Genomic DNA, 16,303 nt, shown 5'->3' on the forward strand with positions numbered 1-16,303 from the left:
AACATAATATCTAAATGAAAGGCCAAATTCAAATAAAAAAAAACTATGAAAAGTTACTACTTTTATCTCCATACTAATTGGTAAGAAAAAAATACATAAATAAGTAGTTCATGTGAAATAAAATTAATAAATAACCAAATTCTAAATTTTAACATGCATCACCAAGACATCAAGTAGTTTTGACATAAGAGGGAATATTTGCCCCAGGAACATCCTTTCGGTATGTGCAAAAAAAAAGCGTGTTGTGCTAGTTGCTATACTTGCACAGTTCAGGCCGACAAAGCTGTGTACTTTAGGCGTAAGATGTAATTAATGAAAGAGTCAACAAAACATGCACGAAATGTACACATGACAGTCATACAAACTGAACTTATATGTTCAACTTTATTTTTCATAGACTCCGAATACAGAAACACAAACCAATTAATCACGTACACAAACCTCTCCAGGCTTTGAAGAAATCAAACAAGGGCAAATGAAGAATACACAAAGATAATAACAGTTGACAACATTACAACAAGTCAAAAACCTCATGGATATAAAAAACCAATAACTGAACCGATAATGGATCATTCACCAATCACCGTGCGGTTTTTCTCAAGAAAGATCTTCCAGTTGCACCTGTACATGACACGGTGCAACGTGCAAGTGATCAACTAGCTAGTAGTGGTTGATCGCTCTGCAGTTCCTCCTTACCTGACCCTGGTACCCGGTCTTCACTTGGATGCTGGCCATCTTGACCATGGCCTTCTTGAACCTGTCCTCCCACCACCCGGGGATCCTGGCGTTGTCCACCACCAGCTTGGCCGTCTCCGGCGACGTCAGGAGCGCCGCGTCGGAGGTGAAGAGCACGGTGTGCGACAGCACGTTCCTGTAGTACTGGTTGTCCATGTCGTTGGGCGTCACCGCGTCCTGCATCACCGTCGGGTCGTCGCCGCCGCTCGTCGCGTTGGCCGGGCAGCGGCTCCTGAGGAACCATGCCAGGCCGGGGTTAATGTCGGAGGGAGCGGCGAGGCGGTCGGGGACGAAGGACGAGCAGTGGGAGCGCCCGACGGTGTGCGCGCCGGAGAGGACGACCAGGTCCTCCGCCGACATCCCCTTGACGGCGAAGCTGGAGACGAGGGCGCTGAGGTTGGACGCCGGCGGGACCAGGAACTTGAGCGGCTCGGAGGCGTTGGAGAAGGTGCCGTCGAGGCGGCCCGCCGGCATGTCGAAGGAGACCCTGCCGTGGCTGAGGAAGTAGGACGCGTCGCGGGCCGCGAAGGCGATGATGTCGGCGCAGGAGACGACCCCGGGGCAGGCAGCCTCGAGCGCGTGCTTGATCTCGTCGATCAGCTCGAAGCCGCGCAGGCTCGGGTTGTTGGGCGGGCTGAGCTTCTCCGGCGTCGGGCTGAACGGCGTCGGGTCCAGAAGGACGGAAGCATCACAGCCCTAGTAGTCAACAATGAAACAAAGATACTAAGTCCAGCTACCAATGCAATTTAGTTAATCCATTCTTAATTTGCACCAACTTATGGCAGAGGCAGACTCTAATAATACCTCGACGAAGCAGTCGTGGAAGAGCATCCGGATGACGGCGGCGCCATTGCCGGGGTTGTGGAAGATGGCCTTCTCCATGACGGCCTTCACGATGGCCTCGGCCTGGGGACACTTGTAACGGTAGTACCCTAGCTCGAGAGGGTAGTACGGGCTGGCTCGGCACGCCACGGCTAGGAGCAGAAAGGTGAGTGCGGCCAAAACGGGCATCTTCAATGTCGAAGTGACCGGAGCGGCCATGGCTGCTACTAGATGTCCTTAGTTGGTATCTCGATCGATCTCTCGCTCAAGGTATATGAGACTCACAGAATGTGAGGAAGAAGCTAGTGATGATGAGGAATAGATCGATGCTCAAGTATGAAGATATTTATAGATGGTAAGATGGAAGCCTGCAGGAAGGGGTGCAACATTGACCGTGTCACTGTGCCTAGATCATGCACAACATTCATGTGATTAAAATTTAAATAGGAGTTCGGTGAGAAATTTGCTCTACTATTTTTTTACTAGTAAATAATTACCTTTCAGATTGGTGTAAGGAAAAAAAATGAGGGGGTTGCTTTAGTCTCTGTTAGACAACAGCACTTCACTGACCCTGGATCGAGGCTGCTCAACGAATGGGAAGGCCTACACTCAGATTTGGATCGAGCAAATCACCTTCAAACAATCCACAAGATAATTATGCTCCGGCGACATAGACCCTCATCTACACCTAATATGGATACAGTCACACAAATCCTACCGTATGAGAATTTATCGTAGCTTGTTTACACATAGCACACTGCTTACACTTTCGTTCTCTCTTCGTGTAAAAGGGTCAAGCCGAATGTGCTATGGCAGGAGGATAAAGACTCCACCCTTACTCAACTAGTAAGATGGTACTAAATATGTGCACGCAGCACTCATGGACCAATATTGAGCCACATCCAAATTGGACCGGGTGTCACATACTCCAAAAATTTGACCGGCACATCTTAAGATAGATGAAGGTTCCACATGCGCTTTACTATCGATAGCTACATCATCGCCTACCGCTAAAAGAATAAAACCATCAATTTCTAGGATAAATATAAGGAAAATACGAGAGCCCTCGTGTTGAGTCAGGATAATTGAAGCCATTGCATTTATTTTTCTTTACAGCATACACAATCGGAGTCTTACATTGCCATGTTTAGTTCTCCAACATTTTTCTACAGTACCCATCACATTAAATATTCGGACATATGCATGAAGCATTAAATACAGATGAAAAAATAACTAATTACACAGTTTAATTGTAAATGACGAAATGAATCTTTTAAAAACCTAATTAGTCCATAATTAGACATTAATTGCCAAATAACAACAAGAGTGCTACAATTCTAAAATCCAAAAAAATTCGCGAGTTAAACAAGCCCTCATCAGAAATGTGGTATGGTGCATATCTTCTACCCCCATTTTTGTATGAGTTAAGTAAAATTTTGTTCAAACAGCTAGGTAACAATAAATTGTTACCACCCTCTATCAATATGCATGTAGTCAAACTGCATCATCAGCAGGATTTATTGGATTGGTAATGATGAAACGGAACGAAGCAATGGGTCCTGTTTTCCTTCTCCCAGGAGGTTAATTATTAGCACCCTCCTACTGCCCAAAATATAATGCCACTCCACTTTTAGTATATAATTTTTTAAATTCGTAAATAAATAATAAAAATAGAGGAATAATAAAAAATACAATCCTTATCCATCTTTTCTTCTCTTTGCTTCATGTTCTGGGTCCCCTAAAGCAGCAACTGCTACGCCTTAGCCGCCGCTGACTTGGATGCATGGTTCAGTGCATGATCCTTGGTCATATATTTAGATAGGTACCAGAAGCACCAATTATTTATCAACCACTACTACATGGCTTTCTTAATGTTTGTCCAGTTCGCATGCACATATACCTTGCCGACTCAAATATCAAATGATCTTTCAGTAAAAATGATGGGATGACTGTTGTTCTTACTGGGTTATTGATGAACTATCAAAAAATCCAATGAGTACACATGTATTCCTATGAAATATAACTGATTAAACATTGATCATGCATACACCATTTTACATCTAGGCATACGAACTGAGCAAGCATTTCGACGAAATTAGGGAGTAGTGTTTTGCTCCATTTGATGATTGTCTCTCTCTTGCATATGTTCACTCGATTTTTCTGTTTTAATTAACAATCCGCCAGTTTTTTTTTTGAGATAAACAAGAGGGGTTACCCCCTACTGCACAATTAATTAAAAAAGAGACTTTACAAGCTATCTAACCAAAAACAAAGAAAAAAACAAACAAAATAAAGAAACAAAGGCCGACCGTCGAACAGTCCAAGAGGCACAGAACAAAAACAAAACAATCCGCCAGTTGCCGACGATGGGGACGCATGTTTCCGGGCCGCCGTTAGTTGAGATGTCGGATCACCATTCGGAACGTTTCCGACCCATTGACGAGGATCAGAGCAAGAGAGCAAGATGGGTCAGGCGTGGTTTGGTATCTTCCTCACGGCTTAACGAGAAAAGGCAATCTCTCTTAACAACTACTACTCCGTTCTGACCTGGGAAATACCTGCCTCCACCATACGTTTCCAGTGGTTATTTTAATTTTCTACCCTGTTTTTTTACACAAGATAGCCTTGATTTCGCCGGTGAAACGTAATTTTAGAATGGACGTCAGGGATCAGCTGAGCTAGCTAATAGCTACTCTACACTTTGACGTCGTCTTTGACCAAAAATGGAATGTGTCTCCTCCACTTGTCCGTAGTCTCTTATGATGGGTGTGCCTGGCTGGCAAAGTTACCCTGACGTGTATGAGTGGTGGTTTGAAGGCTACATCCTCTACTTACCCAGCTATACGTGAGAAGAGAAAGCCAAGTGATGCATGGAACACGAGTCAAATAAACATAACTTGAAATGCAAGTAAAAGATAGATTAATAAATCCTCACTGTTTGCCAGCACGATGCATTATATCGCCACAAGCCATGCGAGCGAGCGATTTCGGACCACAGCAAACTTTCCACTTTTAGAAATTTTTAATTCCCACAACTTTCTATTTATAGAATATGCTAACTTATGTATATAATTTTGACATATAACTCGTTAGTAATATTTTGTTACGGACTATAATTTTAACATAACTTTCAAGACATATATAATTTATACGCATAACTTATACATAAAACTTCTAAACAACATTGGATTTATGCGTATAACTACTTGCTCTTAACTTTGTTACATAATAGTTTTGTAGCACAATTTTCATGACGGATATAAATTATACATATAGCTTTTGTTATAACTTGTGGATAGAATTTTATTAGACAACTTGTGTACAAATATTAAATGTTACTATGAGAAAATAAATGAATTGAATGGAAAAAATAAAAATGAAAAAAAATAAAAATGGAAAAAACAAAAGAAAAAATCAGTACAAACCTACTGCTACGGTGCGCGGGGGGGGGGGGGGGGGCATGCAGCACGTGGATCCATCCTCCGTCGCACTGCTAGCACGGCTCGGGACGAGCCACCGCACAATTGGATTTGCGGCACCAACCCAATGTTCATGTAGTTTGTGTTCATGGATAAGGCGCAATTTAGATCCAGCTTGATCGCCAGGATTAGATCTTGCTTGTCATTAGAGAAATTTATTGATAGATTTGGCAGTTCTTCATCTTTTGCCAAGGTTGATAACTACAAAACTAAGAGGTACGTTTCTAATTTTGGTATGAGTCTCACCTATTTTGGTATCTTTTTCTAGGTACCTCTTATGTCTTAGCTGTCGATTTCAGCCTGATGGACGATCCTTATTATTTGTTTTAACTATTATGAAATTCCTCCAAAGGTATATACGCAAGCTTCATCGATCAATTTTGCAGTTCTTGTGTGGTCTTGTGCGGGGTTGAAGAGCTTTAAAATTTGATGGAAAATTATTTGAAAACCAAACACACCGTCAGAGTATGGGCCTCTATTGGTTCTCTCTCTCAGGGCCCAATTATCTGGGCTAGTTTCCTCCTTTAGTTCTGCAACGCACACGGCAGGCGGGCCGGAGCCCACACTAGCGGAGCCGAACACAACGCCGCGCAATATAAAATCAGGTGCAAGTGTGACGAGTGCGCGCATGTGCAGCTCAATAAGGCCAATGTCCAACAGGAAAACATTCTAGAGGCCTAGTTAAAAAAAAATGGTACATTCTTAGTCGCCCCAAGTACAGGTTCTAGGTCAATATTCTTTTGGTTCGAAGAGAACAAGTGTTCTACAAGTTGATTGATTACGAGGCAAACAGAGTGTGTCCAGATTGATAATCTTTTCTTTTTTGGCAATTTGGAATATTGTTTTGTCTCCGTCTCCGTGGAGGAATGTTTCAAGCTAGGTCAACTACAAATTCCTGAGTATTGGTGCAAAGAACATCCAATGTACTTAGATTTAGCTGCGAGTTCTCAACATTATGTCTACATTTCAAATCAAACAGGGAAGTAGAGCCTGATCAGATCTCGGCCATGTATTTGGTGAATGACACAACCACACATTAATCAGGGTGTGTGTTTTTTTGGAGGGGAGAGGTTTAATTTGCTTCAAGAAATTTTATCCATAAGGATCAATCGGTTCAGTACCCTTATCCATACACATCCTATGGATATCCGGTACGTAATTTGCAAAGAATCACTCATGGACCGATGGACGACTGAGAATTGTCCTTACAGCTTAGAGAGTTGTGCTAATTAATAAAGTAGTATTAGAAACAAAATTAAGTCTTGGACAATCTTCTTTTGTTTGCAAAAAAACTGCTATTGGATAATTAAGATAACTGTGGCAGAAGCCAGGAACATCATGTATGCCCAGTTGTCCACCACTGCTAACTTGGGCTTTGGAACGCGTAGTAAGAGTTGCCAACATCTGTTTGTGGTTGCCATGATGACAATACTTATACTGCCACTAATTGCAGACTCGCGCAGTACGACTAATGACCCTACTTCTGGAAAGAAAGATTTATTATGTGAAAGGGCCTGTAGCCTAGTGGTAGCATCTGAGGTCCTGGGTTCGACTCCCCATGGGAGCGAATATTCTGGGATTTAACAGCGTTGTGCATTCAATGGTATGCGACGTTCTCGTCGACAGCGAGGCGGCTGTGGTGACTTCGTCAAACTCGAGAATTTGTCGGCTCAGTCTTTAAAGATGCTCATAAGAGTAGTGTTTGCGTATGTGTGTTTATAGGGGTGTGAGTGTCGGAGTTGTACTGTGTGATCTCAAAAAAAAAGATTTATTATCAGTAACATTCCAGACCGGCCAGTTCATGGATGCCATGTCGCACATGTAGTAACAATATTGTTGCATTGGAAAGTTGCACGTACCACTCATACAACTAGCAAACAACTAACAACCAAAATCTTTTGAAATTATATATGTAGGAATGGTGTTCTGTCTGTGCCCAGTCATTCTATCCTCATCTATAAAAGGCCACCCGCCGCGAGCAGCAGTTCGTCACCTCTCCCATCTGCTCTGAGCTGAGCTCTCTATCTAGCACAGTAGTAGTGTGTGCAAAGAGCAAGCAAATTAAGCAGAGGTGAACGACGATGGCTGCAGCATTGAGGCTCGCCGTCGCGGTGACATGCGCCTTGGTGTTGGCGTCGGCGTGCCAGGGCCTGGAGCTGGGCTACTACAAGAAGAGCTGCCCCCGCGTGGAGCACATCGTCAGGGCCGAGGTCAAGAAGTTCGTCTACAAGAGCGCCGGCATCGGCGCCGGCCTCATCCGCATGCTCTTCCACGACTGCTTCGTCCAGGTAATGCTCAATCAACCATGCACGCCATGGAGATGCTTCTTTCTTACAATGGACTCGATCAAGAGACTGACACGGAACACACACACATGCATAGGGATGTGACGGATCCGTGCTGCTGGACCCGACGCCGGCGAACCCGCAGCCGGAGAAGCTGAGCCCGCCCAACTTCCTCAGCCTGCGCGGCTTCGAGGTGATCGACGCGGCCAAGGACGCCGTCGAGAAGGCCTGCCCGGGCACGGTCTCCTGCGCCGACATTGTCGCCTTCGCCGCCCGCGACGCCGCCTACTTCCTCAGCCGCTTCTACGTGAAGATCGACATGCCCTCCGGCCGCCTCGACGGCCGCGTCTCCAACGCCTCCGAGGCCCTGGCCAACCTGCCGCCGCCCGTCTTCAACGTCACCGACCTCGTCGGCAGCTTCGCCGCCAAGGGGCTCGACGCCGAGGACATGGTCGTGCTCTCCGGCGCCCACACCGTCGGCCGCGCCCACTGCTCGTCCTTCGTCCCCGACCGCCTCGCCGCCCCCTCCGACATCGACGCCGGGTTCGCCAACTTGCTCAGGAGACGGTGCCCCGCGAACCCGACCACGGGCAAAGACCCCACCGTGAACCAGGACCTCGTCACCCCCAACGCGTTCGACAACCAGTACTACAAGAACGTGCTGGCCCACAAGGTGCTCTTCACGTCCGACGCCGCGCTGCTTACCTCGCCGGAGACGGCCAAGATGGTGCTTGACAACGCCAACATCCCCGGTTGGTGGGAGGCCAAGTTCAAAGCCGCCTTCGTCAAGATGTCCCGGGTGACTATCTCTTGTACTGTCAACGGGATGTTCGAAACGCTCCTCCCCCCCGCGGGAGGCGACGCCCATGGCGACAGCCACCCACCCTCAAGATCCACCGCTAACAGCTCAAACCCCACCCATCCCCCACCAGATCCAGAAGCGCATGAGGAAGGACTTCAAGACCTTGGCTCCCCCATCCCAAATGGACCAGCGACGAGGGAGATCGAGTTGGAGCATAGGCGCTCAGAGAGTCTGGGATCCGATAGCCGGGATGCAATGGAGGCACGGCGGTCAGCAGCCAGAGGACCGCAGGTCAGATCAGAGACAGCCTTCGTCCTCCCGGATCTTGCAAAGGAAATCCAGCTGCAGGAAGAAATCAAGTCCAAGCGACGCGACACAGAGCTTGGGATTCAACACGGCGACGACCCTCTGCTTTTGGACCTCATTCAAAGATTCAACTACCCAGAGATCACACAAGATACACCAGCAAGGGGCGCATTCAAGTCCCCCCCAAGCAGAACCATCAGAGTTATGGAGGAAGAGAGGAGCAGATTCACCGCCGCGGAGAAAGGAAAGAGCATTGAATCGACTACACCGCAGCGCCAGCAGTCTTCTTCTTTCAGGCAGAGAGAGGAAAGAGACACAGCGGAGCATAGGGAGTTACTGCTGGACGAGAGCTCTCGGGTCGGCTCCAGGCCATGGGGCGGCGAGCGGCGACCTCCTCGTCAGGTCTCTCCCCCTGGAAGACGGCAAGATAACTTGCGACGGTCTGAGCAAATTGATGAGCAGGGCTACCAAGTGGTGAAACCTACATACTGGTGGCGCAAATTGGAGACGCATTCAAGGAGGGGGCAGCAAAGCCACCGATCAGAGGAAGACGAACAGAGAAAGAAACGATATCTAGCACATATTAAAGGAAAATGTCATAATTGTCTCTCAACACAGCACAAGGTGTCTGAATGCCGATACATCACTAAATGCTGGAAGTGTTTGAAATCGGGGCACAAGGCTCAAGCCTGTCCATCCTGGAGCAGCAAATTTATGAAGCCCACTGGCGAGCAACAACAGCAACCCACGACATTTTATCCCAGAGCCACCACCACCGGCACACCACCTCCCAGAACTAATACCACTGGTTCAGCAGCTCTCACGGCCGGCCGTTCCTACCTCTAGGCAGCCAAAGGCGAGACGGCGACCATGGCGACCTACCCCGGCGACCCGCTTGCACGCCCCGACCAGGCTGTCTGCGCGATCTCCGCGACCGGCGCCATCAAGCGCAAGAGGGAGTCCATCATCGGCAAGGCGGCGGTCTGTTGGCTCAGCAGCAACAGCCACGATTCAGAGCCACACCACGTCGCCGACGCCCTCGACGAACAACTTCGCATCAGCCGCCACGAAATCAAGGTTGTCAAACACTACCCCGAGCAGTACCTGGTCTTCTTCACCGACAGTCAGGCCTTTCAGCGAGCCGTGAACCACCTTGGCGTCCGGAGCAGGGGTCGAACCTTCAACTTCGAGCCCTGGACTGAACGCCGCCACGCCGTGGAGAAGCAGCTTGAGTTCCGGGTGCGGCTGCGCATTGAGGGGCTGCCGGCTCATGCCTGGTCAGAGGAGGTCGCAGCAAAAATCATCGGGCAGCACTGTGCCATCCACTACGTCGAGAGACAGTCCCTCCGCCAGGACCGCACAAGAACTTACGATCTGTGGGCATGGTCTGCAAACCCCAGTAAGATCCCCAAAATTGTTCTTCTCACCCTCACTGACCCTGACAGGGAGCTTGCACATGGCGGAGACGTTGAGCTCTACCACGACCCTCCCCGAGGCTACAAGGGCGCCTACGACTACAAGCTACACCTCCATCTAGATGTGGTGGAGGACCTCTCCTTCTTTGGTAGTAGAGGTGGTGGTGACGGGCACAACAGAAAGCCTCGTCGCGAGTTCCTGTGGAACTATGGCATGCCGGACTACCTTGGCGAGAGACGCTCCAACCAGCAGCACGACAACTACGCCGGGCGCGAGTACCACCCTCGCCGCGATAGAGACGACCACGAAGACAACTTCAACCGCGGCAGGCGTCGGCACAGGAGCCAATCATCGTGGGGAAGGATGACCCGCTGCCGTGGGGTGGTGGAAGACTGCTATAGCTCCTCCCGCTATCGGGGAGGCAATCATGGGCACCGCAGCAGGCCGGTGGCGCCCGGGGGAAGTCAGCTCACTTGGCGCAAGAAGATCAACTCTGCCAAGAAAGTCACCTTCGCCAACCCACTGTTCCAGGTTTTGGGTGAGTACTCACATCAGACTGATTTTTCCCTCAACCAAGTTGTTATTGCATCAACCACACCATCCAATTGGGAGGACTGGTTCGATCCCATGAGAGAAGAGTTGTTCATTCCTCCATGCTATTCAGGTCAACTATCCAAGGTGGAACGCATAAGAAACCTGCTGGTTTCGGCTCCAGGTTGGGCTCCAATCGCCTCACCAACGCACCATAGCGATTCTGCGGAGGAGGGCCTGCAGCTTGGCTGCACGGAGACACTGCAGGTTAGCTACATGCCTGCATTCCCTTCTAGTCCCTTACCACATACAGCCGCCTTGGAGAATGGCGAGCAGGAGCTAGAGCACACAACAACAGCACCCGGACAAAATTCTGATAACTCTAATACTCAGCCCTCATCAGTTTCTGCACACCACCTTGTCGAAACAGCCCAGCAAACAGATGCATACGAGCCTACTGAACAGGAACCAAACATTGAACACTTCCCAGTTGAACAATCCCCACTCAACTTAGACACAGAGGGTTTGAATGATAAAGAACAGAACCAACCCATCAATGGCCAACAAACGATAAACCAACTTAGTGCAAATGAGCCTGTTCACCAACCGGGGTTAGCTGAACAAGACACAATTGATGATTTAGCCTCCTTTATCGACTTCATTTCTTGCACACCCCCAGCACCAATTCTGAATAGCCCACCAGCAACCAACCCTATACCTCAGCCTGAAACATTTGCAGAGCCACAAACAACACAGCGGAAGAGTAGTCGTTTAGCCAACAAAGCAAAGCTACACCCAGGAAAGGATAGTGTCCAATTAGCACAGAAAGTATTGATCAACAAGTTGGGGGAATTGTCCCCTGGCGTGAAGGAACAAGCTAGCTCTAACACTGATTTCAATAAACTTGCGCAGCATCTCCCACAGCCCCTGACGAGTGCAAAGATGGAAGCTATCAAGACTTTGGTGGAAAAGGGGAACCAGCCCAAGAACAAGAAGAAAAGCAGGGTCCTTCCGGCGCCGGAAACAACACCGGGGGCGCACGAAGTCTAAAGGACGGCGATGGCCTTTCCCCATCAGTTATCGAAGTTGTCTCTCATTTTCTCCATGTTATGCCAGACTTTTCAGAACTTCTTAGAATTTGTACTAATTATTGGGCCGGCAATTTGGCCTTGCGACTTCAGCTATGCTCCGGCCAAGTTGTGCTTGTGCCCGGCATGGACGCTCACGAAGTACGCCGAACCAGATGCACATCGTTTCCCTAGCTTTGTACCTGGCCCTAGCGCCCAGCAAGGAAGCTCCAGTCAGCAGTTTCAACATTGTTTTCTCTCTTCTAGTGCAAGTTGTTGTTCCTTTATTTATGTCACAGAAGGATTGTAATATACTGAGTTGGAATGTCCGCGGGCTCAATGCAGCGGCACGGAGAGCGAGTGTTCGCAATACGGTCCAAACGTCAGGTGCAACCATTGTTTGCCTTCAAGAAACTAAAATTACCCAATGGACGGCACGACTTGTATCGGAAACCCTCGGCCATGATTTTGCGACTAATTACGTGACACTGCCAGTAGATGGTACTAGAGGAGGGATTCTCATGGCAGCGACAGACAAGCATTTTAGTCTACAGGCCACGCACAACACTGATCACACAGTGTCCGCCACCATTACCATGAAAGCTGATGATATATCTTGGACACTAACAGGGGTGTATGGGCCGCAAAACATTCAGGACAAACTTTTGTTCCTAGATGAACTTAAAAGCTTAAAAGACCAAGTGCTCGAGAGGTGGCTTATAATTGGAGATTTCAATCTCATCTACAAGGCGGAAGACAAAAGTAATGACAGGATAGACAGACGCATGATGAACAAATTCAAGCAAGTGCTAGATGAAAATCAACTCATGGAAATTGATCTACGAGGAAGGCGCTTCACTTGGAGTAATGAACAAGATAACCCAACTTTTACAAGGATAGACCGATTCTTTGGTACACCCGAGTGGCTCACCATTTTCCCAAACCTCGACCTACACGCGCTTCCCACCATGGGATCAGACCACTGCCCGTTATTGTTAGTAGGGGACGTCACCAGGCAACATTACAGGGGCTTCCGTTTTGAGTCGTTTTGGGTAACAATGCCGGGTTTTATGGAAACCATTCAAGAGGTGTGGAGCCATCCGGTGAACACACAGGACGCCATACTACGATTCCATGTGAAACTCACCAGAGCAGCAAAGGCTCTTAAACTATGGAAGAGACAAAACCTTGGCAACCTTGCACTAAGATTAGCCATAGCCAATGAGGTCCTGCTTTTCCTCGACACAGCACAGGAACAAAGAACGCTCACTCCTGAAGAACTGGAGTTTCGCCGTTTTTTGAAAACTAAAGCTGATGGCCTAGCTGCAATACAGCGTTCACAGGCAAGGCAACACTCCCGCCTCACATGGATCCGTAAAGGGGATGCTTGCACACGGCTGTTCATGCTACACGCCAATAACAGAAAAAGGAGACTGCACATTCCGTCACTAAATACCAGGAATGGTATTTCCACCAACCACCAACAAAAAGAAGAGGCAATTTATGAACATTTTGTCAACTTAATTGGACAGACACAAGAGCGTTCACTTGGTCTAAACTGGGAGCACTTGGGATACCACCCCCACGACCTACACGAACTAGAGGATCCTTTTGACGAAAGTGAGATTAAGCAAGTAATCATGCAATTACCTTCTGAAAAATCGCCAGGGCCTGATGGTTTTATTGGCTTGTTCTACAAAAAATGTTGGTCAATCATTGGACATGATCTAATTGCAGCATTACAAGCTTTCCACTCCCTGAGAACACGAAGAATCGAGTTGATTAATGAAGCGAACATCGTCCTTCTTCCGAAAAAAGAAGGAGCAACTAATCTATTGGACTTTCGCCCGATCAGCCTCATCAACAGTTTCGCAAAAATAATCACCAAATTATTGGCCGACCGATTGGCTCCACGGATGAATGAGCTGGTTTCTGGAAGCCAAAATGCTTTTATCAAAAAACGTTGTATACATGACAACTTTGTTTACGTACAAAGTGTGATCAAGGCTTTACATAAATCAGGGCGACCGGCCCTCTTTATAAAATTGGACATCTCCAAAGCATTTGATTCTTTGAGCTGGGTTTTCCTTCTCGAAGTGATGAGGGCATTGGGTTTTGGCCAAAAATGGAGGGACTGGATCACCACACTACTTGCAACTTCATCTTCAAAAGTATTGCTCAATGGGATACCCGGGAAAAAATTCAAACACGCTCGTGGAGTACGCCAAGGTGATCCACTGTCACCACTACTCTTTATCCTAGCCATTGACCCCCTTCAAAAAATAATAGAGCTAGCAGCCCAAAGAAACATAATTCACCAGGTCCTCCCAAAGGCGGCAAAATTAAGATGTTCCCTATATGCAGATGATGCAGCCCTCTTTGCAAACCCGGACCATGAAGAATTGAGTCGCATTGGCCAACTGTTACAAGTCTTTGTGAGATGTTCGGGACTAAAGGTCAACATGAACAAAACAGAAATATTTCCGATTCGATGCACCGAGGACATGATATCCAACACTTTGATAGATTTCCCAGGGAAAGTTTCCTCATTCCCCGGCAAATATCTGGGCTTACCACTACACACTCGCAAGCTCCGGAGGGTAGATGTGCAGCCGCTCCTTGACAAGATTGGGAAGAGATTACCAGGGTGGAAAGGGAAAATGTTATCAACGGCAGGAAGAGAAACGCTAGTCAAAAGCATGCTTACATCGCAGCCAATCTATCATCTAACAGTGTTCCCAACCCAAAAATGGTTGATCAAACAAATCGATCGGATGAGAAGAAGTTTCCTTTGGAGAGGAGATGAACCAGAGAAAGTGAACGGAGGTCATTGCCTAGTGAGATGGCCTTCGGTGTGCACACCAAAAGACTTGGGGGGACTTGGGATACTCGACCTTGATCGGCTAGCAAGGGCACTCAGACTTAGATGGCTTTGGTTCCAATGGAAAAACGAAGAACGGCCATGGACAGGACTAGCAATCCCTTGTGACAAAACAGATAAAGATTTGTTCCATACCTCCACGATTGTCAAAGTGGGCAAGGGTAACAAAGCACTTTTCTGGCATTCGAGTTGGTTGAATGGTTCATCACCAAAGAATTTAGCACCACATCTATTTCAAAAATCAAGAAGAAAAAATATTTCGGTACAAAAGGCGCTGCATGGAAATCACTGGATAGACCTAGTCCGCCCATTGACGACGGGAGTGGAAATCAGAGAATACGCAGAGTTGTGGGAGGTGATTCAGCTGCAAGCAAGAGACACCAATGCAGATGATGAGATTACTTGGCGATGGACACCTAATGGAGAATACACAACAAAAAGTGCATATCGTATTCAGTTCATTGGCCGCACCAGAACGTCATTGTTCCACCCAATTTGGAAGGCCAAAACCGAACCAAAATGCTGTTTTTTCGCTTGGCTCCTACTCCAAAAAAAGATTTTGACAGCAGACAATTTGGCGAAAAGGGGCTGGCCACAAGACACGCTATGCAAGCTATGTAATAGTGAACCAGAAACGCCGACACACTTATGCAAAGATTGCAGTTTCACGAGAGCGAGCTGGGATAGACTCATAAGTTGGCTACAAGTTGGGAGTCTACCACCAACCACGGTTACGACCACTCTGAAGGGGTGGTGGAAAAAATGCAGAGCTGGTTTTGACAAGCATAACAAACCTTTCGTCGATGGCATTATCATTTATTTTTGGTGGAATATTTGGAAAGAACGCAACAGAAGAACCTTCAATCAAGTATCAAAGTCAGAAGAGGAAGTGGCCCTCCTAACAAAAGAAGATTTCCAGCAGTTCAGTTTAGATTTTTCCTAGTTGTTGCCCCCGGCGCCCCTATTAGTTGATTTGTTTGTTTGGTCGTTAACCCCCACGGTTTCTTTATTTTTTTTCCTTTGTTGCAGTGAGTTGCGTTCCTGGGGGTTTTTGTTTTGTTTGAGGGGGCTCTTTGCTCTCTCTTTTTTTCTCATCTTCTAATAAAAATTCGGCAAAACTCTTGCCGTCCGTTCAAAAAAAAAGATGTCCCGGGTGGAGGTGAAGACCGGCAAGCAGGGCGAGATCAGGAAGAACTGCAGGGTCGTCAACCATGATCATCCTCACAGGCACTACTGATCGACTACTGCCGGAGCCCCATTTTTCCCCCTTTGTCAGGTTTCCTTCTTGCGATTTCCATATCTCGTGGGGTTGGGTTACTTGATGATGATTAACTTCCCACATATCCTTCGGGTGTTCTTTGGCTTCCATTATTATTGCTGTCATTTCTTTATTTGTTATTCTCATGTCCTTGTTTGGCTTGAATGTAATGTCCTTCTGTCTCAATTGTTGATGTTAATGAACTAGTGTAATAAATGATCGATTATCGGTGATCTAGTTATTCATTTTGTTCTTCGCTTATGTTACGCTTTCTTTATCCTGCCCACCAGCACCTAGATTCTGATCTATTCGGTTCAGTACCCTTAGAGAGTTGTGCTAATTAATAAAGTAGTATTAGAAACAAAATTAAGTCTTGGATAATCTTCTTTTGTTTGCAAAAAAAAAACTACGGTTGGATAATTAAGATAACTGTGGCAGAAGCCAGAAACATCACGTCCACCACTGCTAACTTCGGCTTTGGAACGCGTTGTAAGACTTGCCAACATCTGTTTGTGGTTGCCATGACGACAATACTTTTATTAGCACTAGTTGCCGAGTCGCAATACCACTGATTACCCTACTTCTTGACAGAAAGATTTATTATCAGTAACATTCCAGTGTGGTCAAATAGCGGCCGGCCAGTTCATGATGCCATGTAACACATAGTACGTAAGAATATTGTTGCACTGTGAAAGTTATCGGGTGCTTTAGCCTAAGAGAA

General features: G+C 47.2%; 3 protein-coding genes across 3 annotated transcripts; 2 read left to right on the plus strand and 1 right to left on the minus strand.

Moving 5' to 3' along the window:
• Positions 1-355: 355 nt before the first annotated feature.
• Positions 356-1,887, minus strand: LOC120652251 (peroxidase 2-like). Its single transcript, XM_039930015.1, has 2 exons — positions 1,540-1,887; positions 356-1,431 (listed from the first exon to the last, which is right to left on the minus strand). The coding sequence occupies exons 1-2, from the start codon at positions 1,774-1,776 to the stop codon at positions 661-663; spliced, it is 1,008 nt and encodes a 335-aa protein (XP_039785949.1). The 5' UTR covers positions 1,777-1,887; the 3' UTR covers positions 356-660.
• A 5,230-nt stretch (positions 1,888-7,117) lies between these two features.
• LOC120652253 (peroxidase 2-like) lies at positions 7,118-15,805 on the plus strand. The gene is made up of 3 exons (XM_039930017.1): positions 7,118-7,324; positions 7,419-8,120; positions 15,469-15,805. Exons 1-3 carry the CDS (start codon positions 7,118-7,120, stop codon positions 15,559-15,561), a joined length of 1,002 nt encoding a protein of 333 aa, XP_039785951.1. The 3' UTR covers positions 15,562-15,805.
• On the plus strand, positions 9,281-11,700 carry LOC120652252. The gene is made up of 3 exons (XM_039930016.1): positions 9,281-10,383; positions 10,510-10,643; positions 11,289-11,700. The coding sequence occupies exons 1-3, from the start codon at positions 9,300-9,302 to the stop codon at positions 11,424-11,426; spliced, it is 1,356 nt and encodes a 451-aa protein (XP_039785950.1). The 5' UTR covers positions 9,281-9,299; the 3' UTR covers positions 11,427-11,700.
• Positions 15,806-16,303: the final 498 nt, after the last annotated feature.

The sequence above is a fragment of the Panicum virgatum genome, chromosome 9K (genome assembly GCF_016808335.1).
Source record: "Panicum virgatum strain AP13 chromosome 9K, P.virgatum_v5, whole genome shotgun sequence".
Taxonomy (NCBI): Eukaryota; Viridiplantae; Streptophyta; class Magnoliopsida; order Poales; family Poaceae; genus Panicum; species Panicum virgatum.